This window comes from Natator depressus, chromosome 1 (assembly GCF_965152275.1).
Source record: "Natator depressus isolate rNatDep1 chromosome 1, rNatDep2.hap1, whole genome shotgun sequence".
NCBI classification, from domain to species: Eukaryota; Metazoa; Chordata; order Testudines; family Cheloniidae; genus Natator; species Natator depressus.
Genome location: NC_134234.1, coordinates 115,646,562 through 115,673,805, shown reverse-complemented (window position 1 = coordinate 115,673,805; position 27,244 = coordinate 115,646,562). Strand labels below are relative to the sequence as shown.

The following is a 27,244-nucleotide window of genomic DNA, read 5'->3' as shown; positions in this document are numbered from 1 at the left end:
GGAAAAGGGACAGAATATTGATTCAGAAGGACTTGGATGGGAAATACAGCAGCAGAGATGTGGGAGAGATAGGCAAGATGGGTTTAGGACTTTTTTTTTTTTTTTGATTTGCAAAGAGAAGGATCAGGCACCTAGAGCTGGGCAGGAAACAGTTCTCCCAACTGGCAAATACTCTTGGTGTTCAAAAGTTTTGCCTGATTTTTTTTTTTGATACCTTGAAAATCTCCAATAATTGTGAACCAAAAAACCCTGAATTTTCTTTTGTTTGGGTCAATCAAAACTTTTTTTCCATTTCAGCCTTTTCACCTTAACCTTCTAGTCTAATTAGCTTAAAATTTGAAACCAAGTAGTTTTGAACTAAAAAAACTGGAAGTTTTCATTTTAAAAATGTATAAACAAAACACTCTGGCAACTTTCTGAATTTGTTTTTCAAGTCAGGAGATTCTAAAGTGACCATTTCACAAACAGTTTCAGTTTTGATAAATCAGCATTTTTTTGATTCATAAACAGTTTGTCAAAAAACTTCTGACCAGCTCTAGTGCCTGCCTGCAGGATTCAGGGCTCAGTGTGCCATTCGGAAACATAGTTGTTTGGGAAGCAGATCTGCCCATCATCTGGCTTTTGGCTAGAGGTGTTCTGGCGTTCAAGCCCCATCTTGCAGCTTCCTGCTGACATCTTTGGCATTTGACAGGTTCCCAATAGGTAGTGGGAGCAGATTTGACTTGAGAACATCATCTTACCCTGCTAATCTCTTGCTCACTCTAATTTAGTTCCTCCCCTCTCCCTCTGTGAGGCTGTTGGAGAAAAGGAGGGAATCTCAGCCACTGTGAGCAGCAGCACCAGCTGTTGCTGAGAAGGAGAGCATGACATCTAAAGAAGAATTGATAAGGGGAAAGGAAATTAAGTGTCTGGGTGTCAGGGATTAAAAATTGATGGGTTTGGGGGAACTGATGGTTATTATGCAGAGACTTGTGTAGTGGAATGCCCACAAAGGAGTTTTATGCATAAAACCAAACACACACACACACACAATCAGGCTGTGTGTTTTGTGTGTGCGAGAGTGAGAGAAGACCATGAAAGCAAACCTGCTGGGAAACTAATCCTTATGGCTTGGGTGATCGGCTTGCTCTCAGGAATCGGCTAGAACCACTACTGGTGGAGAGGGAGATGTGGCCGGGACATAAAATAGCTGACTACAACAAAATCACTGCCAGCTACTTTAGTCCTTTTGCAATAAAAAATTAGTTTCAAACCTTGAGCCTCCAGCAAACCTAAAATACTAAAATGGGGAAACTGCCTTAGAATCAGCACTAGCTTTGGTATTGTCAGACGTGCTTGTGTGCATCTAAGGGAAAGTCAGGCTTGCTGCCTGACCATCCTGAGACCCGAATTCACCGCTAGTATCATGGCTGCTGCATATGTGTATATAATGTTGTGGTGTCAAATGCTGACTGACACTACAAGAACCACCGTGAAGATAACCATTCTTCCAAAAAAAGGCTGCTTGAGATGAAACGTCCATCTTCAAGATTTTTGATTTGGTGACCTACTTGATTTAGATCAGGGGTAGGCAACCTATGGCACGTGGGCCAAAGGTGGCACGTGAGCAGATTTTCAGTGGCACTCACACTGCCCGGGTCCTGGCCACCGGTCTGGGGAGCTCTGCATTTTAATTTAATTTTAAATAAAGCTTCTTAAACATTTTAAAAACCTTATTTACTTTAATACAACAATAGTTTAGTGTTATAATGTAGACTTCAAGAAAGAGAACTTCTAAAAACGTTAAAATGTATTACTGGCATGCGAAACCTTAAATTAGAGTGAATAAATGAAGACTCGGCACACCACTTCTGAAAGGTTGCCGACCCCAGGTTTATATACTTGCATAACATTGGTTGGTATTCTATAAGAGCCTAAATAGAATAGGATTTTACCTGTGGTGAGAGGACAGCTATTAGTTGCTGAAGACTGACCGTGATTGATAAAGCATACAAAACAATACAATTCCTGATTACTATGCACTCGAAGCTCCGGTCCAGACATTATTTTACTGAATAGATAAAACATACATGAAACATAGGTTTGTGGTGAACATCCAAGAGGTCAATGAAATACCCTCTCCTTCCCCCTTTTTCTTCCCACCCTTGTATGTATCATGAGAATTTGTTTTGGTATTAGGCTTCCTATAGCTTTATTCCTATAAATCTGAAAATTTTTGCATTTTACAGATAAGGTGAAACTTATGCTTTGTTTGATCCTAGAGTGAAATCCTTTAACTAAATAACAATAAATCTATTATTACAGATATTGGAAAGTTTGAAATGACCTTTATGTGCATTAATATTCAGTACTTGGTGACTTCATTGTCAACTACCCATAAAACAGAACCACTGTAAAACCAGTAGCATAGCAGTTGTTGTAGTAAGGGTAATCACCATTGGTTGTTAACATCTTTTTTTAAAAATTTTTTTAGAGGGCCCAAAGAGGACACCACCAGAGTTTATTTATCCAAAAAACCATTCGATTGAAGTAGAACTTGGTAAGTAATTGTCTTCTAACAAATCACTAATCATAGAATTGTAGGACTGGACGGGACCTCGATAGGACAACTAGTCCCGGTGCTGAGGCAAGACTAAGTATTATCTAGATCATCCCCTGACAGACGTTTGTCTAACCTGTTCGTAAATATCTCCAGTGATAGAGATTCCACAACCTCTCTAGGTATCTTGTTCCAGTGCTTAACTACCTTTACAGTTAGGAAGTTTGTCCTAATGCCTATCCTAAATCTCCCTTGCAATTTAAGGAGGTTTACTACTTGTCTTGTCCATAGTGGATAAGGAGAACAATTTATCATTCTCCTGTTTTTTATAACAACTTTTTATGTACTTGAAGTTTATTATCATGTCTCTCCTCCATCTCTTCTCCAAACTAAACAAACCTAATTTTTTCAATCTTTCCTCAGAGGTTTTCTAGACCTTTAATCGTTTTTGTTCTCTGGACTTTCTCCAATTTGTCCACATCTTTCCCGAAATGTAGTGCCCAGAACTGGACACAGTACTCCAGTTAAGGCCGTATCAGTGCTGAGTAGAGTAGAAGAATTACTTCTCATGTCTTACTTACAAAACTCCTGCTAATACATCCCAGAATGATGTTTGCCTTTTTTTTTTTTTTTTGCAACAGTAGTACATTGCTGACTCTCATTTAGTTTGTGATCCTCCATAATCCCAAGATCCTTTTCTGAGTATTCCTTTCTATGCAATAATTTCCCATTTTGTATTTGTGTAATTGATTTATTCCTTCCTAAGTGTAGTACTTTGCATGTCCTCACTGAATTTCATCCTATTTATTTCAGACCGTTTGTCCAGTTTGTCAAGATAATTTTGAATTCTAATCCTGTCCTCCAAAGTAGTTGTAACCCCTCCCAGATCATAATAACAGCCTGGCAAAACCAGCCTGGAATCCTGGCTCTATTGAAGTAAATGGAAACTCTAATTGATTTCAGTAGGGCCAGGATCTTACCCGAGGAGTTGAGGATTTCTAAAAGCCAGATGACAATTCTGCTTTGACTGCTTGCCCATATGTATTTTGCTCTTGGGGCACATTTGCACCTCGTGCTCAGGATCAGTATCTTTTGGCCAGCAATGCCCATTGGGAGGAAGTGTATGTACATTTAGGGTATGTCCACATACCAACTAGACACCTGCAGCTGGCCTGTGCCAGCTGGCTCGGGCTGCGGAGCTTGGACTATGTGGCTGTTTCACTGCCTTGTAGACGCTTGGGCTGGAGCCCGGGATCTAGGACCCTGCGAGGTGGGAGGGTCCCAGAGCTCAGGCTTCATCCCAAGCCTGGAAATCTATACAGCAGTGAAACAGCCCCACAGCCCAAGCCCCGCAAGCCTGAGTTGGCTGGCACAGGCCAGTTGCGGGTTTTTCTTTGCTGGGTAGACATACTCTTAGTGTCCTTGTGTTACTGTACTGAGGTCATAGAGGGTGGACTGGGCCCAACTGCCACTCAGTTCCTTCTCCCCACCTGTGGCTGGGAGATGGAGCTCCTCAGTGTCTACATCTTGAAGCATCTTTTTTCGTAATTGCTACAGTTAATTGTATGTAGATTAGTGTTGGTTAGGGTGGTTGCCTGCTGGCAAACTTTAGATCAGTGGCTCTCAACCTTTCCAGACTACTGTACCCCTTTCAGATGTCTGGTTTGTCTTGCGTGCCCCAAGTTCATAGAATCATAGAATATCAGGGTTGGAAGGGACCTCAGGAGGTCATCTAGTCCAACCCCCTGCTCAAAGCAGTTCCACCTCACTTAAAAACTACTTGTTTACAAAATCAGACATAAAAATACAAAAGTGTCACAGCACACTATTAGTGATAAATTGTGTACTTTCTCATTTTTACCATATAATAAAAAAATCGGAATATAAATATTGCGCTTACATTCCAGTGCATAGCATATAGAGCAGTACAAATGAGTCATTGTATGATATTTTAATTTCTACTGATCTTGCTAGTGCTTTTTATGTAGCCTGTTGTAAAACTAGGCAAATATCTAGATGACTTGAGGTACCCCCGGAAGACCTCTGCGTAGCCCCAAGGGTACATGTATCTCTGGTTGAGAACCACCACTTTAGATATTTTTTATTGGTATTTGGAAATTTTTCCTTCCATATTTTGTTTTTTCTCAGATTGGGATTTTATTCTTGGCCCCAGGATTTAGTGGTTCTCCCCCCACAAAATCACGCAGTGTTGGAATCTATGTGAATCTGTTGCCCCTCCTGTAAGGCAGCAATTGTGATTGATGACAGGCGTACCAGATACCTCATCTCTTCTATATGGGAAAGCCCGTATCCCTGACACATGCTTGGTGTGCAAGGTCTTTTCTAAAAGGACCTTAAAGGTTTGGGGGGTCGTGTCTTGAAATATTTGTTGAGGCTGGCTGCATGGAGCAGTCTCAGTCTGGGCAGGGCAGACCTCCTCTCCCTCTTCCCCCCCACCCTCCGGCATTCCAGAAGTGCTCCTGTGAGTTTGGATCCTCTAGCTCCCAGGCTCCATCTTCTAAGACCATTCATGCTTTGCATTCCGTTAGGACTTTAAACAAAGTCATCAGACAAAAAGGAGCATCACTTCTGTGGGGAAAGTAGACCCGATCCCCCAATGGGCATCCTCAGTAAGAAGCCTTAAGTCACCTCACTTCTCCCATTCTAAAGAGACTCCATTGCCCAATCTGGGTACCACAGCATCTCTAAGGCAGCGTGGCACTATGGCTCTGGCACGATCTTGGGAATCAAAGTTAACTGCCTCCGGGACAGAGGCCACAGCATTGGGAGTTACCTCAACACTGAGTGCTTCGATGCGTCTGTGATGGTATCCGCCTCATTGGTACTGCTCTTCTTGATGCTACTCTCTTCAGCATCAAGTGTGTCAGTACTGGGCATGTCCTTACCATCAACCCTGATACTCTCTTCTCTTGCACTCAGGTTTGTAACACCGTCCCTGTCGATACTAAGAAAATATGTAGTATTGAGGGATCTCCAGCTTTTAGAGGAATCAAAGTCTCCTCTGCTCTCCACTGGTCATGGTACTGATGCTCAAGGCCTCATTGGCCCAGATTATCTCCCCAGTGCTGATGGCCTCTAGAATTACTGTGCAAATTTTAGCATTCTGACTCCAGGAATGCTCCCCTCCACCTTCCCCTGCTACACGCCCCCCGCAACCAAAAAAATAATCTGGAGTGCTTGTTTTCATCTTTTGACTCTCAACACGTTCCCATACTTGTTCTCCAAGGGTCCCTTCTTATGGTATTGTGACTCTGAGAAGGAATTAAGGAGGTTTTAGTTATGTGAAGGTCTCAAATGTGATGTGGAGTAGGCATATGTCCTGGTACCCTTCTTTGTGCTCCCCTGCCCCATTTCCATACAGTGTTCCAACATGGTTCTATTCGAACCCCTGGGGTATTCACCTCCCAAGACATCACACCTCCGTGCCACCTGCTAGAATGAGAACCTCCTCCCCTATATGTTCTCAGGAACCTAGGCTTGCAACCTATGAATTTGAGCCCCGTGAGGAGTTTTCTGAGGAAGATCACCGTCAAGCTGAGGATCAGCCAATTTCTGAGGCTATACTCTCCTGACCTTGGATGAGGTGGTAGTCCCCTCTAGACCATCTCATCTGTATGTCAACAAGAGCTTTCAAGATCTGTCCACACATATAGCTGATTCTCCCAAGAAACTTGTAGAAGAGGTACAAAATCCTCCCAAATGTTTGGAGATTCTCTATGCCTGGTCAGTTGGCACTTCCCATTAATGATGCTCTCCTGGAATCTGGTAAACATATATGGCAGACACCAGAGGGATAAATTTTCACTTAAACCCCATCCCAAGTTCTTACCGAAAGGATTTATGGGCTTTCCTTTAAACCAACTGATTAATATGCCAATGTTCATTTAGAAATGACATACTAATCCAGGGGAAGCTAGGCTGCACGCCTTAGAGGTTTGCAGGACCCTTTTACTTACAAAGAACCAAATCCTTCAGGATTTCCCCATGACTATTTATTCTTTACATTTCTATATTTTCTGAGAGAAAAGTTCTATCAGCCCAGAGGCTTTCCAAGTGGGTTTTGTGATGTAGTAAGAGCTGTTATGAATTAGCTAGTTGAGATCCCCAACTCAGATTAGAGCTTGCTCCAGTGCACTTGAACAGCTTCTGCGGCTTCTGTGCTAAGCGTATCCATTTCAGCTACTTGGAGTTCAAGCCATACTTTTACCAAACAATATTTCGTGGTAGAAGCATTGAGATCTGATGCGGCTTTTGGCAGAGCTGTACTGCAGTCTTCGTTTAAGCATACTCTGAGCATCTACCTGTTTCCATCAGGTTACTTACTGCTTGTGAGTCACCAACAGGGAATACTTATGGACAAGCACTCAAAAAAGAATTGCTTACCTTATAATAACTGGAGTTCTTTGAGATGCACTGTCCATATGTATTCCATGACCTGCCCTCTTTCCTGCTACTGTATAGTTCTGTAACATCTGGATTCTGCAGAGGCAAAGGAATTGAGTGGCAGTTGGCCCCACACCCCCTTTTATGCCCTCAGTAGAGGAGCACTAGGCCACTCAGAATGTATGCACAGCCCCAATGGACATTGCTGGCCAAAAGACTCTGGTCTCAAGCAGGTAGGAGTGTGTGCACCAAAAGTGCAACACACATGAACAACACACCTCTAAGAACCACAGTTGCTGTAATCTAAGTAACTGTCCTTTCCCAAACTATTTACATAATCATATGAGCCTGCTTGCTTATGGTACACGATTTTTAATTGTCACATTTAAATGTTTTGTAGGATCTCATGTCCTGATGGACTGTAATATATCCAGTAGCATAAGTACTTTGAATGCATACTGGCAAGTCAATGATACGGATGTTAATATCTTTGATGATACCTACAAAGAACAATTCTATGAGTAAGTATTCTTACAAATCAAATTGCATGTGGATTGAATGCTAAAATATTTTAAAATTATTTGGTGTGAATCATCCATAAAAGTAACTGTTGGACAAAATAGTGTCTAATCATAGAATCGTAGAACAGGAAGGGACCTCAAGAGGTCATCTAGTCCAGTCTGCTGTACTCATGGCAGGACTAAGTATTATCTTCTAGACCATCCCTGTTAAGTGTTTGTCTAACCTGCTCTTAAAAATCTCCAATGATGTAGATTCCACAACCTCCCTAGGCAATTTATTCAAGTGCTTAACTACCCTGACAGTTCAGAAGTTTTTCCTAATGTCCAACCTAAGCCTCCCTTGCTGCAATTTAAGCCCATTGCTTCTTGTCCTCTCCTCAGAGGTTAATGAGAACAATTTTTCTCCTTCCTCATTGTAACAACCTTTTATATATTTGAAAACTGTTATGTCCCCTCTCAGTCTTCTCTTCTCCAGACTAAACAAACCCACTTTTTTCAGTCTTCCCTAATGAATGCCAACAGACCACTGAAAGTACTTCATGTTCAACAAATTTGCCATGCATTTAATAATTACCTGTTTTTTCTGTAAGTAATTTATTGAGGCCAGCTTATCTAGATTTTGGAAATTCATAATAGCATGATAATATTTAGCACTTTTCATCCATAGATTAAAGGCTGCTCTCAACCAGCCCCAGTGGAAAACCAGCCCCAATTTGCCAGTATGGGAACAATTCATTATACATAAAATAGGTGTTTCCTTGAGTTCTTTTAAGATTGGCTGCTCTGCCTGCATGTATGCGGTCGCCAGGTTCACAAATTACATAATATCTGCCACTGAATCAAGTTGAAGCTTCATAAAACATTTTCTTGTTTAGAGAAGATTGACACATTCACCTTTTTTGTTTTGTTTTATTTATTTATTTATTTCACTTTATTTTTGAGAATATTAAATGCCAACCTGCTCCTCAGGAAAATTCTTTAATTTTAGTTTTACTTTCTTCCTTTAGATTTATAGGGTGAGTGATTTTTGTTGTATTATAGTCTCACAGGCTACAAAAATAACTAACATTCCCTGCTTACCTCTAAACCTTAGTGTCCCACATAACTAACAGGCACCAGGAGTAAGTTAATTATTGTTAGTTTTGACCTAAGCAAAACTTTTCAGCTTGGGTGCCTAAAAATATAGATTCTCGGTAACCTAATTTTCAGAGGTGTTGAATACCTGCAGCTTCCCTTGAAGTCAGCTGGAGCTGTTGGATACCTGGGAATCTCCAAAAAACACTTTAGGTGTCTAATTTCAGGCACTACAGTGTGAAAATTTTGGCCTGATTCTTTCTCTTCTATTTCTTGTCCTAATCCTGTCTTACCTGTTTCTCTTTATTGCTTCCTCCTTACACCCTTTTGAAGGATGAGCTCCTGATAGGCACTTGGGGCTGAGCTCAAGTACAGATGTACTTTTCTGCTGCACATATAACACTGTGCCTCTGGAGGAGGTGATAACTGGGATTGAAACAGAGACCTCTATGATCTAAAAGTATAAGCTTTAACCCTTGAACTGAAAAGCCAGTTTCCATAGTTCAACAGCAGCAGCAAATTCAGAAACCTCTGTACATGGGCTAATCACTAGAGGACAGAGCCACACTGTTAGCATGGGCTATATTAGCTGACTTTTTTTTCTTTCTATAAACAGACTCTGTAGTCAGCTTTGTGTAAGCTTGAATGATTTGCCAACTGTTGCTGGTCCTGTTAATTAGTAGGAGTCTTCCCAACATGCCTCCCAGCTACTCATCAGGAGCATGACAGAATGCTTATCCACTGAGAAGCCAAAAATGCTGGATGATGAACCACGTAGAATGATTTATGGGGAGGGTAGACGCTGGTATTCTTTTTCAAGTGATTGTTCACATGGATCCTACTCTTGGTGTGCAGGCACACAAAATTGGATTCATTTGGCCAAATCAAATTCAGTTGGGACTGTGCTTGTTCCCTAGGTATCCTCGTGCTCCCTTACCCCACTCGTGGGAGGGGACCAACCATCCCTCGATTCTTTTTTGCATCGATGGTAGCAAGATGGAACCCGTGCAGAGTCAGGCTGCTTCTCTGCAACTCTATTGTAGTTAGTGTTAGTGATTAGTTAATATAGTTGTTAAGCTAGTTCTTTTAATGTCCCTGTTGGCTTAATAAAATCCTTTTCGGTAGGTAGGTAGGTAGGTGCAGAACGCCGCCCTCTCCCTTTGATACCAGGACTTGAGCCACTATGGCAGAAACTAAATCTCCAGGGTTTGACATACTTCTCCTGTGATGCTTCTACGCCATTCAATGATGGGCCCTCTTAGGTGCCGTTTTGATTTAGGTGAAGGTCATATACCTTATTGATGCTCCATCTGCTGCTCTATTTCTAAACAGACTCCAAAGGGTAGGTGTGACAGGATCCCCAGGGTTCAGTCTAGGACTGTGGGACCACTGTGCCCCCTTAACTCTGCAGCCTGGGCTGTCTCTGACAATTCTTTGCTAGTGACAAGCAGCAAACCCTTCCAGGCGCTGTTATCACTCAGCACAACTGCACGTGGAGCCACATACCCAACTAGATTGCATGAATGCTCCCAGAGCCACTCATGAATCACACAGAGAAAGGCACCAGCCAATTCCCCCCCCATCTCCCAGCCTTGTACCTTAGGAATATACTGTCTTGCACTTCTCAAGACCCTTTCTTGAGAAATGCAAGTTTATTAATTGGTTCACCACTTCATCAATGGAAAGTGGATATACATACGCCAGCCTTTGTAAACCCGATTAGATTTACCAAGTGCTTCAGGCAAACTCACTTGTAAAGATAAACAGTAAAACAAGTTTATTGAGTACAAAAGACAGATTTTAAGTGATTAGGCAAAAAGTCAGAGTGGTTACCAAAATAAAATATAAGCATGCAGCCTACACTCTCAACCCTATTAGACTGGGCAACATCTAGATTAAGCAGTTTTTCTCATGCTACTGGATATTGCAGTTCATAGTACACAGATTTCACCCTGGGCTAGTCTCCTCTGTTGGAGTCTTCAATCTTCTGAGTGTCCTTGTTGCTTGCAGCGTAGGTGGGGAGGAGAAAAGGCCAAGCATGGGTTCTGTTTTATACCCTTAGTCCATGTGCTTGGAGAACACAAGTCCAGGCATGTCTGGTGGGCATTGCTGAGTCCCCAGGCAAGATTGAGCAATTCCCCTGGTGTGGCCTTGTGCAAGTTAGTCATTGAATTGTAACTCCCTAGCAGGACAATGGCTGTTAATGGTTTTTGACTCACACACACATGCATCCCCCCCCCCGCCCCAGCACTTTGGAAAGTGGAGGGAGTGGTGCGCTCCAGTGGGATAGCATGGGTTCATCATTCCTTTCAGTTTCCAATGTTTGCAGCCACTGCCATGCTGTGTCTCCTCCCTCCATTTGTGCTGCCTTGTAGAGTGAGAGGCTACATTAACAACAATGTGTTAACCCTTGAGGGCTCAGCCGAATGCTAGTTCATCATTTAGCAGTAAGCCATTCCCTGGGAAATGTCCCACCCTCTGACTCAACCACCTCAACCAAGCTTAACAATCATCATTGCTGTGTACAGTATTAAATTGTTTGTTTAAAACTTACAGAGTGAGTGAGTGTGTGTATGTGTATTTATTTTCCCTGGAACTTAACCTCCCACCCCCATGTACATTAATTCTTTTGGGGAAATTGGATTCACTTAACATCATTTTGCTTAAAGTAGCATTTTTCAGGAACATAACTACAATGTTTAGCAAGGAGCTACTGTACATATTTACAAAAAGAAAAGGAGTACTTGTGGCACCTTAGAGACTAACAAATTTATTTGAGCACAAGCTTTCGTGAGCTACAGCTCATTTCATCGGATATATGTTTAGATGCAACAGTGGGTTTCAGCAGATCATAATCTTTCCCATGATACCTCACATGGCATGCTTTATATGAAATATCACAAATATATACCAACAATGAATATGTGGCTTCAAAGGTGTTCCCCAGGGGTATAGTGTGTCATACTAGGGTTGGCCACCTAAAGTTTTTTTCTTCTAGAGTACTCCATAAAAGCCATCTCAGATATGGAGAAGAAGGAAGTAGTTAAGGCTCAGTCCTCCCTCCAGTCCTCCTTAGCTAGTGCACCCCATCAGCCATGATTCCAACTCCAAGCTGCAGTGCTGAGATGTCCCAGTTGTCTACTTAGATCCACATGTTGATTTCCTTGAGAAAGGAACATCGCTCCAGAAATGAGACATTGTTTCCCTCTCAAGACTCTTGGAACTGAGACAAAAGAGTCAGTGTTAGATTTGTCTCAAGCTTGGCAGCCAGTGGCCCAAGGACTTGTCTACATGGCAAATTACTGTGTCACAAACCAAGGTGTGAACCATCAGCACACCAGCTTACAGCACACTGTGTGGACACTGCTGCAGTGCAGTGAAAGGCTTGGAGTGTGGTATAGCATTACTAATAAACTTCACACACTTTATGCAGTAAGAACGTTATATTCGCTGAACAGGACGAAACCATTTAGGAACACCCAGACTGCTCATGTCCTTCGTGGATATGTTTAGGAATCAGGCAGTAACCTCACAGAAGTTATCAAAATGGCTTCCTACCTATGCAAGAGTACCTTAATGAGTTAGCCTAGCCAGCTTAAAGCCACATAGGCACAGCTGAGCTCATTCCACCAGAACTCAGGTGGTCTATTTCTGAAATGTATAGGGCAGTTACGTAGTTTGGAACGCACTTTACTAAAGCTGTGTCTTGTAAGAAGCTTCATTTTGGCTGTCCTACAGTCTTTTAAATAAGACTCCTAGCACCCACCATGTGGACACAAACTTGGAATGAATGGTTATTTTCTTACAGTACTGTGGTTCGAGATGTTTTGTCCACAAGAATCCCATGACCTGCCCTCCTTCCCTATTATGGAATCCTGCTCCCCTGGGATTCTGTATTGGTGAAGGCACTGAGACCCTACTCCGCACTTTACGCTCTTGGGTGAGGGAGTTAAGAGGATGCTTAGGGGACAGGCATGGCCCCAGTGGACACTGCTGGTCAAAAGAACCTGATCTTTCATGTATGGGGTGCATGAACACCAAGTGTGGAATCCATATGGACAGAACATCTCGAAGACCCCTGGCTACTGTAAAGTATGTAACTGTTCTTATGGGATGCCAATACAACTAAATCAGTTTGCAACCTGTCCTCATCTATCTTTTAAAGTATAAAGCCATAATGTCAGCTAAATCAGTTTAAACCAAAGCTCAGTCGGTATGGAAAGGAGCTATTTTTTAAAGTGGCCAGCAACAGTATCAGAACTGAAAATATGGAGGCACAGTACCTGACAGCAATTCCCACAGAAGTTTAAATGTTCTAATGTGGGCAGTAATTCAACCTGTGTAATATCATTGTTCCATCTGTGTAGTTTCAAACCCTTGGTTCTGGTACATTATTTTGCTGACACTAGGCTTTGTACTATAAAGTCCTGACTCCTAATATCAATGTTTGCTCACAAGTGACCTGAATTCTACTTGCTTAATACACTCTTGAGGGTAAAAGTGAACTTTCTTGTATTTGCAGTTAAGTCTGCCTAGTCCATATTGAAATTCTAATATATAATTTCTCTATCCACTGGTGGGTTTTTTTTTTGTGATGATAGAAAACCTTCCCAGGGAGGTGGTTTTATAATTGGAGCAAGATTCAACATTTCAGAAGTGAAAAGTAAGGATTATTCTCACAAGTTTTTCTGTCATGTTTTGCATCCCTATGGCGAAGCTGTAGCATACGTTGTACTAAAACACCCAGGTAAGATATAAAATAATTTTATAACTACAATTCTAACCTGATCATGTAATGAGAAATTAATGAAAAGGGAACAGTTTAATAAAGATTCAGCTAGTATCAACCATAATTGGCTATAACTGTGTAAAGCAGCTCTGTATTAAACAGAAATGACTGGGATGTTAAAATTGTATACTAATGTTAAAGTATTCTACATTCTTTCTATTACCACATTTAAATAAACTATCAGTTTTAATAAACTTTGGACTCTGTATTTCAACTCAACAGCCTTTCAGAAAATATCAATGAAATATTTTTCAGTAAAAAAATAAATGGAAACAAATTTATAATTTAGCTTATTCCAGACATGGTAGATTATTACTACTATTCTTTTGTTGAGGTGTGGAGGAGGACAAGAGGATATATAGAGCAGTGGCTGCTGCTGCTTCTTTGATTCCCTCTATCCGCATCACTCCATAACAGATAGGCAGGAATTCCATGCACACGCCACTCCCCCTGTTGTACACTCTGTTTTTTGTCCCAGAGTGTAGATTTTGCTTTGTTTAATGTGGAATGTGTGAAACATTTAAAAAGTCCCTATTGCCAAATTCATTGTGACTCAGCACATAATCAGCAGTTTACTGTACCCCACTGTACCCCTTTCAGAAGTCTGATTTGTCTTGTGTACCCAAGTCTCTTAAAAACTACTTGCTTACAAAATCAGACATAAAAATACACAAGTGTCACAGCACACTATTATTGAAAAATTGCTTATGCTTTCTCATTTTTACCGTATAATTATAAAATAAATCATGATTAACAGGTTGAGGCACACTGATGTAGTATACAGAGCAGTATAAACAAGTCATTGAATGAAATTTAATTTGTACTGACTTCACTCGTGTTTTTCATGTAGCCTGTTGTGAAAGTAGACAATATCTAGATGAGTTGACATACCCCCTGGGAGAGCTCTGCGTACCCCTGGTTGAGAACCACTGGCTTAGTGTGCCATAAAGGAGAGTGGAAGAGGGAGCTAGAGTTCATAAAGGCATAGCAGAGTGGGGAGGCTTATAAGACTTAAAAATACTACTTTAAAGCAAAGCCCAAAGCAGTTTTTGAGTACAAAAGGCAAACTTGCATTCCACAATGCATGCAACTTCATTCATGAGAATGGACCCTACAGAGATATTGCATCTCTTTGGGACTTTTTCTGACTGTGGATCTTAATCCTCCATTAATGCAACTACAGAGCACAGATTGCACTAAAATGAGACAATACAATACTCCTATAATGTAGTTCGTACTACAAAATTACTACTTGTGGCTGGTCTCATTCTGTTAATATCCCAAATTATCAAAGTTTGGGTGCCTAAAGTTGTGCTCTTAAAACCATATTTAGTCACTTAAATAAACATGGGCTATTTTGCACAGTGCTGAGTGCTAACAACTCCCACTCAGGTAACTGGGAATTTTCCGTTGTTGCTGCTTACACAGCATTAGCACTTAGAAACCTCTACCATATTGGTCGCCCACTGTGCTAGACACAGGACAGTCATTTAATAAATGATCGTTCCTGTTCCAGTTCCAGAGAGCATATGATGTAACAAGAGAACACATTTATGTGTTCACTTTTCTTTGTCTTCATGTGGGATTGTCTTACTACTTACTTTTTTTTTCTACAACCAGGTGCCAATTTTTTAACAAAGGCTTGTCTACATAAAGATTTAGTTCACTGCAAGTTAGGCTGTGAATCTACCTCTCTTAGCCTGCCATGGATTAACTGTTGGGGTGCACCCTCCTGATGCACATTCACAGTTTGTTTGAGGAATATTGAACTAGTTCTGTTTCAAAGAGAACTACACAATGTGGGGTAGATTCACACCCCAGCTTGCTGCAAATTGAATATTTGTGTAGACAAGTCCTAAATCAAACTTGTCTGAGAATTCTGAGTCAGTTGTCTTGTCAGCGTAAACATCAGCATTTCTTTTCTGGTTGGAAAATACAATTTCTTTGCATTTGTATGGTAACATTTTTGACTGAAAGATGTCCTCTGTTGAGACAAGATGGCATGCATTCTGGGTTTACTAGCAGGCTGGCCAATAACAGTTTTATGTTGAAACCATGCAGGAAGAATCTTTAGTCTTTCCTTGTTTGCTGGTTGCATGGTTTGAATCCTTACACAAGTAGCTGGTTTTAAGAGACCAAATTGTTGGATTGTAGAAAATGTTTTGAATGTTTCATTTGACACATGCTGCAGTTCCAATGTATCTTTTTTCCCCCCTTTGCTAATGCAGCTCCAAACATTCAGGGTTACTTGATTGGAGGACTTGTTTCACTGGTATTTGTAATAGTTGTTGCTGTGTTTGTCTACAAGCTACTCAAGATTGACATTGTGCTTTGGTATCGGAACTCCTGCCATCCTTTTCTGAGTAAAGAAGGTATGTGTTTTCTTAAGAAAAAAGATTACAGTATTTAAAATCTAATTGGGAATGCGTTCAAGAAATGATCCTGGAGTGAGACTGATCCCATTTGGAGTTTCCCCCAAAGTGGGTGCATTTACATTTTTGAGATGTATGATGAAAACTACTTGCAGATTTTCTGACTTAGATTATTTAAAATGCTTCAGATTTCTAAAATGGCAGTGATTGGCTTGTATATTTGATAGCAGTGTGCTGACTTGTTGATGTACTGTATTGCTGTTTGCGTTAAAATGGCTGGCTGAAGTATTCTGCGCTTGTAATATGTGCTCAAGCTACCTTCCCTTTAATTACTGTTTGGAAGAGTACTAATAAATCATATGAAAGTGCATTTTTGTAAAAGAGCGCAGAGAAAAATCCTAAGCATCTACATGTTTTTTAAAGACAATTTCTCTCAGATCCATATTTTGGACTGATATTCGGCTTTCTCTGTGTTCCTGGAATTTGCATTAGCAATGGGAATGCCATACACAAGAGAGCAGAATACTGGAATTTAGATCAATCGTGAGGATCTAAGAGAGGAAATGTACCATGAGAGAAGTAAAATGTATTTAATAACTGCATTGAGGTAATTACTTCAGTTGTACAAAGTTTATTAAATCAGGCCTTACTGGAAATTTTGTTCCAGATACATCATAACACTCCTGATCGTTCTGAATAGTGTTTGTTTTGTTTGTTTTAACTTCAGGTCATAAGCAGTAAACACCAGTTATGAGTAACTTGGAACTTAAATAACATGCTGTACTTGAACCAGATAGTTTGGTGATAATGCTTTTTTTATTTAGTGTAGAGCAAAGACTGTTCAAAGGTAATCAATTTTACACCTTTGCATATTAAAGTTTAAAGGTCTACGTGTACAAACTGTTACTGTTAGTGTGAGTAATTATACTTATGTAAGTAACTTTAATTAAAGGATTTGTGCCCATGGCAGTGTTGTGTGGGGAAAACTATAGTTTACTTTCTTATTAAATACGCTTTTTGGTCTTAATCATTTTGCTCACCTTGGTTAGTTTCAGATGGGAAGATCTATGATGCATATGTGCTGTATCCAAAAAACAGAGTAAGCAGCCTCTACTCACCAGATATCTTTGTGCTAAAGATATTACCTGAGGTTTTAGAGAGACAGTGTGGATACAATCTCTTTATACTTGGAAGGGATGATTTACCAGGACAAGGTAAGATTTTTTTTTTTTTAAAATTGGAATTTCTATGTTTTCTCTCACCAGTCTCAAAGGTGAGCTGCAAGTAACCTCGAAATGGAGATAAGCAAACTTGTGTGCCCCACGCAGCCTGATTAGCGTAGGCAGTCTCTTATCCTTTTTCCTCCCTCCTGTGTAATTCCATGGGTAATGTGGAAGTACTGTGCTTGGTGCTTCCATAAAGCCCTGTCTGCTTTTCCTCCGATCAGCTCCTAGTTCTTCCTTTAATATGTAACTAGCCTAAGCAGCTGGTACTGATGTGCTGATTGGAGGGAGAGGACTGGTAACAGCCTTCATTATCCACAGGGTCAGGGACAATGGCAGAGCAGCACTTGCAAAGGAAGGGAAGTGCTACTGGCATGTCATTTCACCTCCGGCAAATGTACCTCTTTACTTTTCCACTCTGACCGCTACCCATGAAGAGCAAATAAAATGTGAATGACTCATCTGGCAATGAGAGGGGAGAGGGCACTTAAGTGTGGCAAAATGATTCAACTTAACATAAAAATTATTACAAAGCAACTCTTTTGTGTCCGGTATCAGAAAAGATCAGTAAGAGATGAGAAAATGCATGACTCTAATCCAAATATGAGCAAAACAATGTGTTCTCCAAGTGCTTTTAAAAAGGGAATGTTTCTTTTGCCATATTTTGCTGAAATTAAGATTCTAACATTTGGCACTGAAATTGAGGAAAGATATTTCACTGATTGCTTTCCTGAGGAGAAGGTGGGGATAACACTGAGTTATTCATGTACCGTCTTGTATACACTTTCAGCTGTACTTATGCACTATAAAATAATTAAAACCAAGCTTAAAAGTTGGTCTATTTTTTCCAAATTGTTTAACCAAATAAGTTTCTATTGGAAGTTTGTCAAAGTAAGCAATATGTGCTTAGTTCTAGAAAAGCAAGCTTTTCCATATGAACATATGAACACTGACAGACCCTGGTCATTGGCGGGTAGGATCGAACCTGGGATCTCTGGAGCTTAGTGCGTGAGCCTCTAATGCATGAGCTAAAAGCCATATGCCTCTTAGCTAAGGCTGTAGAGCAGACTCTTTAATCTCTTTCTCTCCGTGGTGTTGATGCCACTAGAGGGGACAGAACACCACACTCAGGAGGTGTGTGGGTTACACATGCTTTTGTCTTAAGATATAATTTTAGCAGAAGGCATTCATATTTCTGAATAAATCCTTAATAATGCAGATAACTTATTTTTTACTAAAACGAATATTTACACTGCTTGCCCTACACTAGGTCTCTGTGGCTGATGCCTTATCTACACTACAAAATTAAGTTGACGTATATTAGGTTGCCGTAAAGCCACCGCAAGTATTACAGTGGCGTTTCATGCCCACGCTACACTCTTTCAGCTGGTGTTATGCATCCTCATCAGGAGTGCTTGCACTGACTTAAGTAGGGCAGTGTGGGGGATGTCAGGTCCCAACTGTGAGCCCCGCGTGGGGTTGACAGCCAACAGTCGATGTAAGTAACACAGTGTCTACACAAAAACACCAGCGAGTCCGGTGGTGCCTTAAAGACTAACAGATTTATTTGGGCATAAAATTTCATGGGTAAAAAACCACTTAAAGCTTATCCCAAAATAAATCTATTAGTCTTTAAGGTGCCACCGGACTCCTTGGTGTTTTTGTGGATACAGACTAACATGGCTACCCCCGATATTCAGTGTCTGCACAGACACTGTGTCACTCTAACTACATCAACCTAAGTGTTATGCCTCTCACGGAGGTGGAGTTATTAGGTCAGTATAGCGTGCGACTTACATCAGTGGGAGCAACGTTGTAGTGTAGACCCTTACAAAGTCAGGTCGACATAAGCTGCGATACATTAACCTAACTCTGTAGTGTAGGACAGGCCTCAGATTGGCTGGTATGCTTTTGCTGTCATTTCCTAGAACTTTCTAGTCATGTTAGCAGGCCTTCTCATGGGTGGGGGTCCTCTTGTTTGAAATTTACTTCCTTGAGCCGTCTGCAGGGCACGATTTAAGGCGGAGTATTTTTGCTTTAGTTTTCATAGGAATTTGAGTTTTTTCACACTGATACTTATTCCTGATGATCTAGTTGCAACATACTTAGTGTACCAGGGCCAGCTGCCACCCAACCACCCTCTCGTGGTCAGCGGGTGCCTCTGCAGCGGCCTGCCCCGGTTTTCCTCTTCTTCAGGACACTTTCAGCAAACTCCATGCCGTCTCGTTCAATCACAGCCCTTCTTGGGTCTGGGCCTTTTTATTAAATTATCAGAGTTCTAGAACAATCAGAATAACACGGCACCCCTGCCCCCAGCTTAAGCTGGGCACAGCCTGTCTTCCCTCAGGAACTGTGCCTTCCTCAGGGACCACTGCAGGAGACCTCCCTCCCCCGCCCCCCAGCTTCACTCTGCAGGAGCCCCTTCCCTGCAGCTTCCTGATGCCTTTTACCCTGGGATCACTTGATTCAATTCAGGTGTGGCTTGTCCTGTAATCAGGGCTGGCTTAGCCCCAGGCTCTAAAGCACAGGGGCAAGCAATCCTGTTACATGTATTAATATACTAATGACATTTGTTAGCTTTATCTAAAGATATGTATGGAATCAATATGTTTTTTTTTTAACCATGCCAACTTTTTACAGTTACAGGTTTAATATCAATGAATAATATGGAGTAAGGAGACAAGTAAGACATCTTTGTTTCTGAAAACTAAACAGCCACAATATGAAAGTAACAAACATTGTATAAGCTTTTACAGGAGTAAAAAAACCTCTCTCTGCTTTTCTTTGTTTACAGCTGTGGTCAATGTCGCTGATGAAAAAATCAACCAAAGTAGAAGAGTGATAATTGTGTTAGTACCAGAATCATCCTGTTATAGTGTGTTAGATGATACTTCTGAACAGCAACTGGCCGTGTACAACGCTCTTATCCGTGATGGAATTAAAGTTATTCTAATTGAACTGGATAAAATAAAGGATTACACAAACATGCCAGAATCCATCAAATATATTAAGCAAAAGCATGGGGCCATCAGATGGAAAGGGGAATTCACAGAGAGATCTCATTCGGCAAGTACAAAATTCTGGAAAAATGTACGATACCAAATGCCACCCAGACAAACTCTGTCTCCCTCAGAACTACAGTTACTACCACCAGCCTTTAATTCTCCACATACAATAACATTACAAAGATGACACCCAAGTTCAATTTTAACAGCTGTGAGCAGCTCACTTCAATTGCTTTTTAAATGGTTGGTTGTAGGGTACCCATGTGTGTTATACACTGGCCATCTCATTTGGAGGCTTACAGGATTAAAGCCTCCACAACATCATTGACAGATTTGAAAAGCTGATTTAGGGTTCCATTCCCCTGAGCAGATCAAAAGAACACTCTGAAGCACTGTTTCAGTATTGCAGTGGCCTGTAACAAGAACTGCAGGACTTCTTGAAGAAATACATTTTTTGTAAGGAAAACGAAAAGCATTTTTTTGCACTTTTAAAGACATGTTTTTTTCCAAATAGAAAAAGGATGAAAATGAAGGAAATAGTGTTGTTATATCCTGACTTTTATATGATGGGTTTAGATCTGGAAACCTGTAGTTTTGAATGAAACAAAACTCTAGTTCATTCATGTGTTGCAATCTATTAATTATGGACTTATTCAATCTACTAAAAGATGAATCCTTGTATTACATCATGTGGTATCGTCCAAGGTGAGAGGGAGACATAAGACAAGAAGGGGACCTTGTACTAGCCTGTCAAAGAATGGAACCTTTTTTCAGCGTTACTTTCTAGAGCAACTCTTGCAGTAGCTGATTCTGTGAGGCTAGAAATATTTTTATTATAAACCAATGTTTTCAATCTTAAAAAAATCCTTTTGGGGCTGAAGCTTAGTGTTTGATCTTTGCATTTTTTAATGTTTAAGGAAAATCTGCTCAGATGATTGAGTTAACTGATAAGTGTGTTTGTACATTATCCCACTCCGAACAAAAATTAGTTTTTTTGCACACAGTCAACTCAATTGGCTAAATATTAAAGTGTCATTTATAGCTGGCCCACAGTGAGTAACTGTTGCTGTGTATAACAGTTTGGAAAATAAATAGCTAATGAAGTTATTTTTAGAAGTATGTACTGTGCATGCCCGAACTTGGCTGTTTTTAATTCATCATGTACACGACGTAATTGCTGAATTATTGTGCTACGCTTGAGTTTTGGTATGTAGATAGTAATGTAGTTTGAAATCTGTGGAGCTGTACAAATGTCCTAGTACACATTCCAAAGTGGATCAGCTAGGATTTCCTCTCTTCTTTGTTTTTGAGGGGAACCTTCCTGCCCTCCAAAAACCTGTTAACATAGCATTAAGGTTGTAAATTTAAAGAATAAGGAGATACAGAAGTTAAGTTTCCCATGGCAATATTAAAATGCCCACATTTTACATATTGTATATTTAGATATACATTTTAAGTCATTAGATTTAATGTTGTGTGCAATTTTGGAGTCTTGTTGCTTGACTACTAAAAATGGACTGTGTACACAGTGTCAGACAGGTGTTTTGAAAACCCCTGATTTCTGAATTTTCTTGAATTGATGCTCAAATATTTCCGTGAAAATCTATAAATTACTCAGGCTTGAGTTAAATATTTTCATATACTGATCACAGTATGATCATTCTGACATTCCTTGCTTCAAAACTGTCCATTAATTATATTTTGTTGAGGATCAGGATACCAATTCTGTAGAAGATGCCCAGCTTTATTGTTGACGTACTTTAGAAAAAATGGGTAATCTTGCACCTCTTGAAGGGTTAATTTCTGTACAAATATTAACCCTTCATTTTGACTAATATGATGATGATGAATTAAGTAATTGCAAGAGGTGATATGGGTAACACTTGTTTTTCTGGGTTCTATTTCCAGTTCTGCCACTGGCATAGTGTGTGAACATGGGCAAGTCACTTCGCCTCTCTGTACCTCAGTTTTCCAAAGAGTCAAATGGCAAAATAATACTTGCTTCTTTTGTAAAGTGCTTGGAGATCTACTGATGAAAAGTGCGGGATAAACTAGGTAGATTAAATTTGAATGTGTATGGTATCATAAAAGATACATCAGAAACTCCAGTGGTATATTTTGTCCCTATTAAAGTTATATGGAATTTATTTTTCTTTGTACTGTCCACTAGATTTTAATGTATAACTTCCAGTTTTGAAAAGCTTTCAAAATTTGGTAAAAATACATGACAACGCGGAAGATTGAACTGGCTGGCAGAAGTCAAGGGTAGCATTTGCTTCTCCCAATAGTGAACTGAATCGATGGTGTATAAATATAATCATGGAGATGACATGGGAACCTTCATGATTGCATTTCCTATTTTTGTGTTTAAACTGACAACCTAAGCAATACATTTATTTGGTCTTGCACTTAGTTTTTATTGCTATGCAGTGTCTTGCGTGTCTTCACACAATCATTCTTTCTGTCTGTACTACATTCCTTCAACTCCTGTCTTACTGTGTCTTTGGTCTCCTCCCACTCAAATTCCATTGATTTTCAACACCACATGCTATTCTTGGAACAGTGTCCTTGTTAGCCTGTCAGACTGCCTCATTTTCCAATCCCTTCAGTAAGGCAGCTACTACAATGATATCTGGGTAGGAACTTTCATTCAACCGCTCTGGGAAGGGGTGTGTGTGTCTAGCTTTGCAATCTGAAAAGCAAGCAGAAGTTCAGTCTGACTCCTAAACCCTCTCTGTTTCTTTGAAGGCTACTGGCTTTATTTTGTCCCAGTGTCTTTTCTGTAGCCCCTTTTGTTTCCTTCATGATTCACAGATATTTACAAGGCCTTTCCCCATGTCTGTGGCTGGCTATCCTACCAAAGTAAACACCACTGCCCTGGGTACCATCCTACAGTAGAATTGTCCACTTACCACAGACTGGTCTGACTACTTTTTACTGTGTCCTCTGAAGGACTTGTGATAAAACCAGTAGGAAACATGTCCAATGTAAAACTCACCTAAGGCTACGTCTAACCTGCACTTTCGTTGGTAAAACTTTTGTTGGTCAGGGTGTGAAAAAACCACACTCCTGATCGACAATAGTTTTACTGACAAAAAACGCTCCCTGGTTGGGGTGGTTTTATTTTGTTAGCAGGAGAGGGGCACTGTGCCATTGTAAGGTGTGCAGTGTAGACATAGCCTTATTTCCTGCCTAAGGATCACAAACTTTTTCCTGCAGGCCTGTGTCAAAATCCAAGACCACCTTTTTGGCTCAGAGAGAGAGAAGAGAAATTCACTCTGCTTTCTCTCTGGCTGGCTCTGCTTGCTTCCTCTTCCAATTCTAAGTATGTACAGGCAGTCCTCGGACTTACAACACAATTGGTTCCTGAAAATGGCATCATAAGTCAAAACATAACTCGGAACCATAATCCACTCCATTGCGGGACCAAGTGTCACAGTCGAAAGAAACGTAAGTCGAATCAGGGTGTCAATTCAGAAACATAAGTGCTATTCATTGTAAGCAGAACGCCATAAAGTCAAGGACTGCCTGTATTCTGAGCCCAGGTGGAAACACTCCCTCTGAGTGGCAGGGCAGGTAGCGCCTCTGTAGTTCCTTTGACATTAACTAACACCTTCCTAACAAAACAACAAACAAAACCTTCATACTTAAAATTAAGGTCATACTCAAATATTATGGGGATGAGTTATAAATGTTTAAATAAATGTGGATAACTGTCTCTTATTCTAGTTACTTTCCTGTTCATTCACTGTTGGACAAAAGACAAGCTTAAGACAGTAAGAACCCTGAGCCAGGGACACTTTTGGGTGTGAAATGCTACACTTATGTTAAAAGAAAAGGAGTACTTATGGCACCTTAGAAACTAACCAATTTATTTGAGCATAAGCTTTCGTGAGCTACAGCTCACTTCATCGGATGCATAAAGTGGAAAATGCAGTGAGGATGTTTTATACACACAGACCATGAAAAAATGGATGTTTATCACTTCAAAAGGTTTTCTCTCCCCCCACCGCACTCTCCTGCTGGTAATAGCTTATCTAAAGTGATCACTCTCCTTACAATGTGTATGATAATCAAGGTGGGCCATTTCCAGCACAAATCCAGGGTTTAACAAGAACGTCTGAGGAACAAAGGGGGTTTAGGAAAAAACAAGGGGAAATAGGTTACCTTGCATAATGACTTAACCACTCCCAGTCTCTAAGCCTAAGTTAATTGTATCCAATTTGCAAATGAATTCCAATTCAGCAGTCTCTCACTGGAGTCTGGTTTTGAAGTTTTTCTGTTGTAATATCACAACTTTCACGTCTGTAATCACGTTACCAGAGAGACTGAAGTGTTCTCCGACTGGTTTATGAATGTTATAATTCTTGACATCTGATTTGTGTCCATTTATTCTTTTACGTAGAGACTGTCCAGTTTGACCAATGTACATGGCAGAGGGGCATTGAAACCTACACTTATGTTGCTATAGTCCCTTTGATTTTCAACATGGTACCTATTTGGGGACAATCTGGTGTGGGATAATGGAATTTTGGATAACTGATATTCTTCTAATCAAGGCTAAATTACATTAATATTGGAAAATTTGTTGTCTAGACATGAGGAATATCAGCCAAACTGTAAGATGGACCAAATAAGTGATAAAAGTTGGTGGTTAAAACTGGTATGTAGAGTAGATGTGTTTTATTATTATTTGATAACTTTAACATGGTCTGTGCAGCAGGAGTTAGCTATAAAGCCTCCAGTCATTTTTGGGAATCTTAGATTTCATTTTTTTGGTCTGAAGTTCACAAATCCAAGCACTAGACAGTATTAATGAGACCCGATAAAAGGTACTATAGTAATGTTCAAAAGAGACTTCTCTCCTTTAACATAATTCAGTGAAGGAGTTAAAAGCCAGGGTCTGGCAAGCAGGCTTTACAGATAACTTCCCATAAAGACTGTGATCCCAAGCCATTTTATGGGGTGAGACAGGTGTGCGCTGACAGAAACTGCTGCTTCTGAGCCAGTGCACTGAAAGGAAAATTACTCCAATGACCCTGGAGCCAAAATACTTACCTGTTCTGTCTGATAAATCGTATTTGTACTAGTGCGTGACATACCTTCCTGCACGTGTTCACGGAAAGACACGTGGGCGGAGATGTTAAATTTATATTCAAACAAACACCAAATTCCTCGGCCCCGGCTCGTTTTTCCTGCTGCTGCCTATCGCGCGCTTGGCCCCGGTAACCACGCGGCCCCCTGGCTGAAATCCCAAATCGCGGCGATTGAAAGCGCTTTAAATCTCCCCGACGAGCGGACTTCTCGCTACGCTGCCTTAGCTCCGCTTCCTGCCGCCGCTCCGCTCCGCCCCGCCCCGCCCGGCAGCGGAGCGGGGCGTGTCCCCTCTGCCCCGAGCGGCTGCAAACCGGCCGGCCGGGGCTGCGCGGTGTGGAGGGAGGCTGCACCTGCTGCTGCTCAGGCGTGGGAGGGAGGAGGAGCCGGGGCTCTCGGGCGGGGTCAGCGGCCACCGCCCCGGCCGCCACCGCCTCCCGCAGGTGGCACTGGGGAGACGCGGGGCTTGTTCCGAGCGCGCTGGGCGCAAGGGCACCGCAAGACCAACCCTAGCCGCTCCCTTCCCCCCTGCAGCCCGCTCCCACCGCCAGGCCCCGGCGGCCGCGCAGCGGGGCTTGGTGCCTGGACCCCAGTCTCCGTGGCGGGCCCGGGTGACGCCGCTGCCGCCTGGGGGCGCTCCAGAGGCGACCCGGGGGGAGGGAGGGTTGGCAGGCGGGAGCAAGTTCCCCGTATCCGCTCCCCAGCCGCCCAGTCTCCCCTTCTCCTCCCCTCTCCCAGCAGTGCCTGCCGCGCACCCTACAGAGCAGCATCCCTGGGCTGGCTGGTGTCTCCTGGGGGGCGGCTGCTAGGAGCTGGCTCTCTCCCAACCAAGCTGAAGCGAGGGGCCAGCTCTCTCCCGTCTCCACCCACGCACAGGTAAGAGCTTCTGCATCCCAAAGCTGGAAAAACGGGAGAAGCATTCTGGAACCTGGCCTCCTGCTCCTAGTGGGGACACCAGTGTCTCTTCCCAGCTGTGGCTGAGCTGCAGCCACTCCCCTCCTCTCTGCCCTTAAATAAGGAACTAAAGGCCAGGCAGTGGCTCCCTGCTCACGCAAGGGTTGGGGTGAGGAGAAGCTGCCGTGATGGGGGAAGGAGGGGTGAGCGAGATAACTAACTAACTTACTTGTTCTGTTCTGCAAGGTGACTCACAACAGCACAGGTTCAATAATTTCTGTAGCAGAGGTGTTTAATTTACAACTAAAAGGATTCTGCCCCTCCTACCTCTGTGTTTTAGCCCTGCACACTCAAGGTGGGTTCTTTCCCTCTTGCACAATCAGCAACAATAAGGTTCTGTTGGCCAGATTCTGCTGTTAGCTGGTGTCTGTGCTGCCCGTTGTCTGTAGTGGGTTTGCACAGATGTAAGCGACTGGAAGAGCAGGGGTGGCCAAACTGTGCCTTGTGAACCACATGCAAGCCATTGAAGTGTGGCTTGTAGAGCTCCCCAGTGACCCCCCATTCTCCACCTACTAGACTGATGGTGTGGGAGCTCAGGACCTCTGCCTGGTCATGACGTAGGGGCTTCTGCCCAGTGCGGAGGAGGGTCACAGGGCTTCAGCACTGCTGGGTGCATGTGCCAGGAGTGGGGGTGAAGCCCCAAACCCCATCAGGCGCTACCCGGGGGACTGAAGCCCTGAGCCCCAGCAGGCGCTTCCCATGGGGCTGAATCCCCAAGCTCTGGCAGGTGTGCCCCAGCTCTTGAACTTCTGAAGATTGTCATATGTGGTTCAGAGGGTCAGTAAGTTTGGCCCCTGCAATAGAGAGACAAGGTACATGAGGAAATATCTTTTATTGGACCAACTTCTGTTGGTGAGAGAGACAAGCTTTTGAGCTTACACGAGCTCTTCTACAGGTCTGGCTGGGATTGTCTCTCTCCCCAACAGAAGTTGGTTCAATAAAAGATATTACCTTCACCCCCCACCTTGTCTCTCTGGTATCCTGGGGTTACAACACCACAGCATGTGACAATGGAAGCCAAAAAGCACTTCTGAGGGATATGTAAGGGGACTGTTGCCCCCTAACTAACATTCAGTGGGGGTGTTTTAGTTGCTAGCTCCCAGTACTAAAAGGGGGGTCGATGGGAAATCAGGACCCTGAGACTGACAGTCCCCAGGAACAAGGGGGAGAGGCCAATACTCCGGTCAGCCTGAATGACAGGACCGGCAGGCTAATCAGGGAGTCAGGAGGCCAGGGACGTCCTGGCCTCCATGTGAGCTGGAATTGTCT

General features: G+C 42.0%; 1 protein-coding gene across 3 annotated transcripts in view; it reads left to right on the top strand.

Moving 5' to 3' along the window:
• The window catches only part of LOC141994562 (interleukin-1 receptor type 1-like), an 82,234-nt gene extending 57,986 nt beyond the window's left edge, over positions 1-24,248 (top strand). For all 3 annotated transcript variants that reach the window (XM_074964809.1, XM_074964803.1, XM_074964818.1), the window contains 6 exons: positions 2,474-2,539; positions 7,344-7,464; positions 13,140-13,285; positions 15,556-15,699; positions 16,749-16,913; positions 19,717-24,248. In XM_074964809.1, the coding sequence (XP_074820910.1) occupies positions 2,474-2,539; positions 7,344-7,464; positions 13,140-13,285; positions 15,556-15,699; positions 16,749-16,913; positions 19,717-20,114 (1,040 nt within the window). In that variant the 3' untranslated portion in view covers positions 20,115-24,248. The remainder of the gene's footprint in view (positions 1-2,473; positions 2,540-7,343; positions 7,465-13,139; positions 13,286-15,555; positions 15,700-16,748; positions 16,914-19,716) is intronic.
• The last annotated feature ends 2,996 nt before the right edge of the window (positions 24,249-27,244 follow it).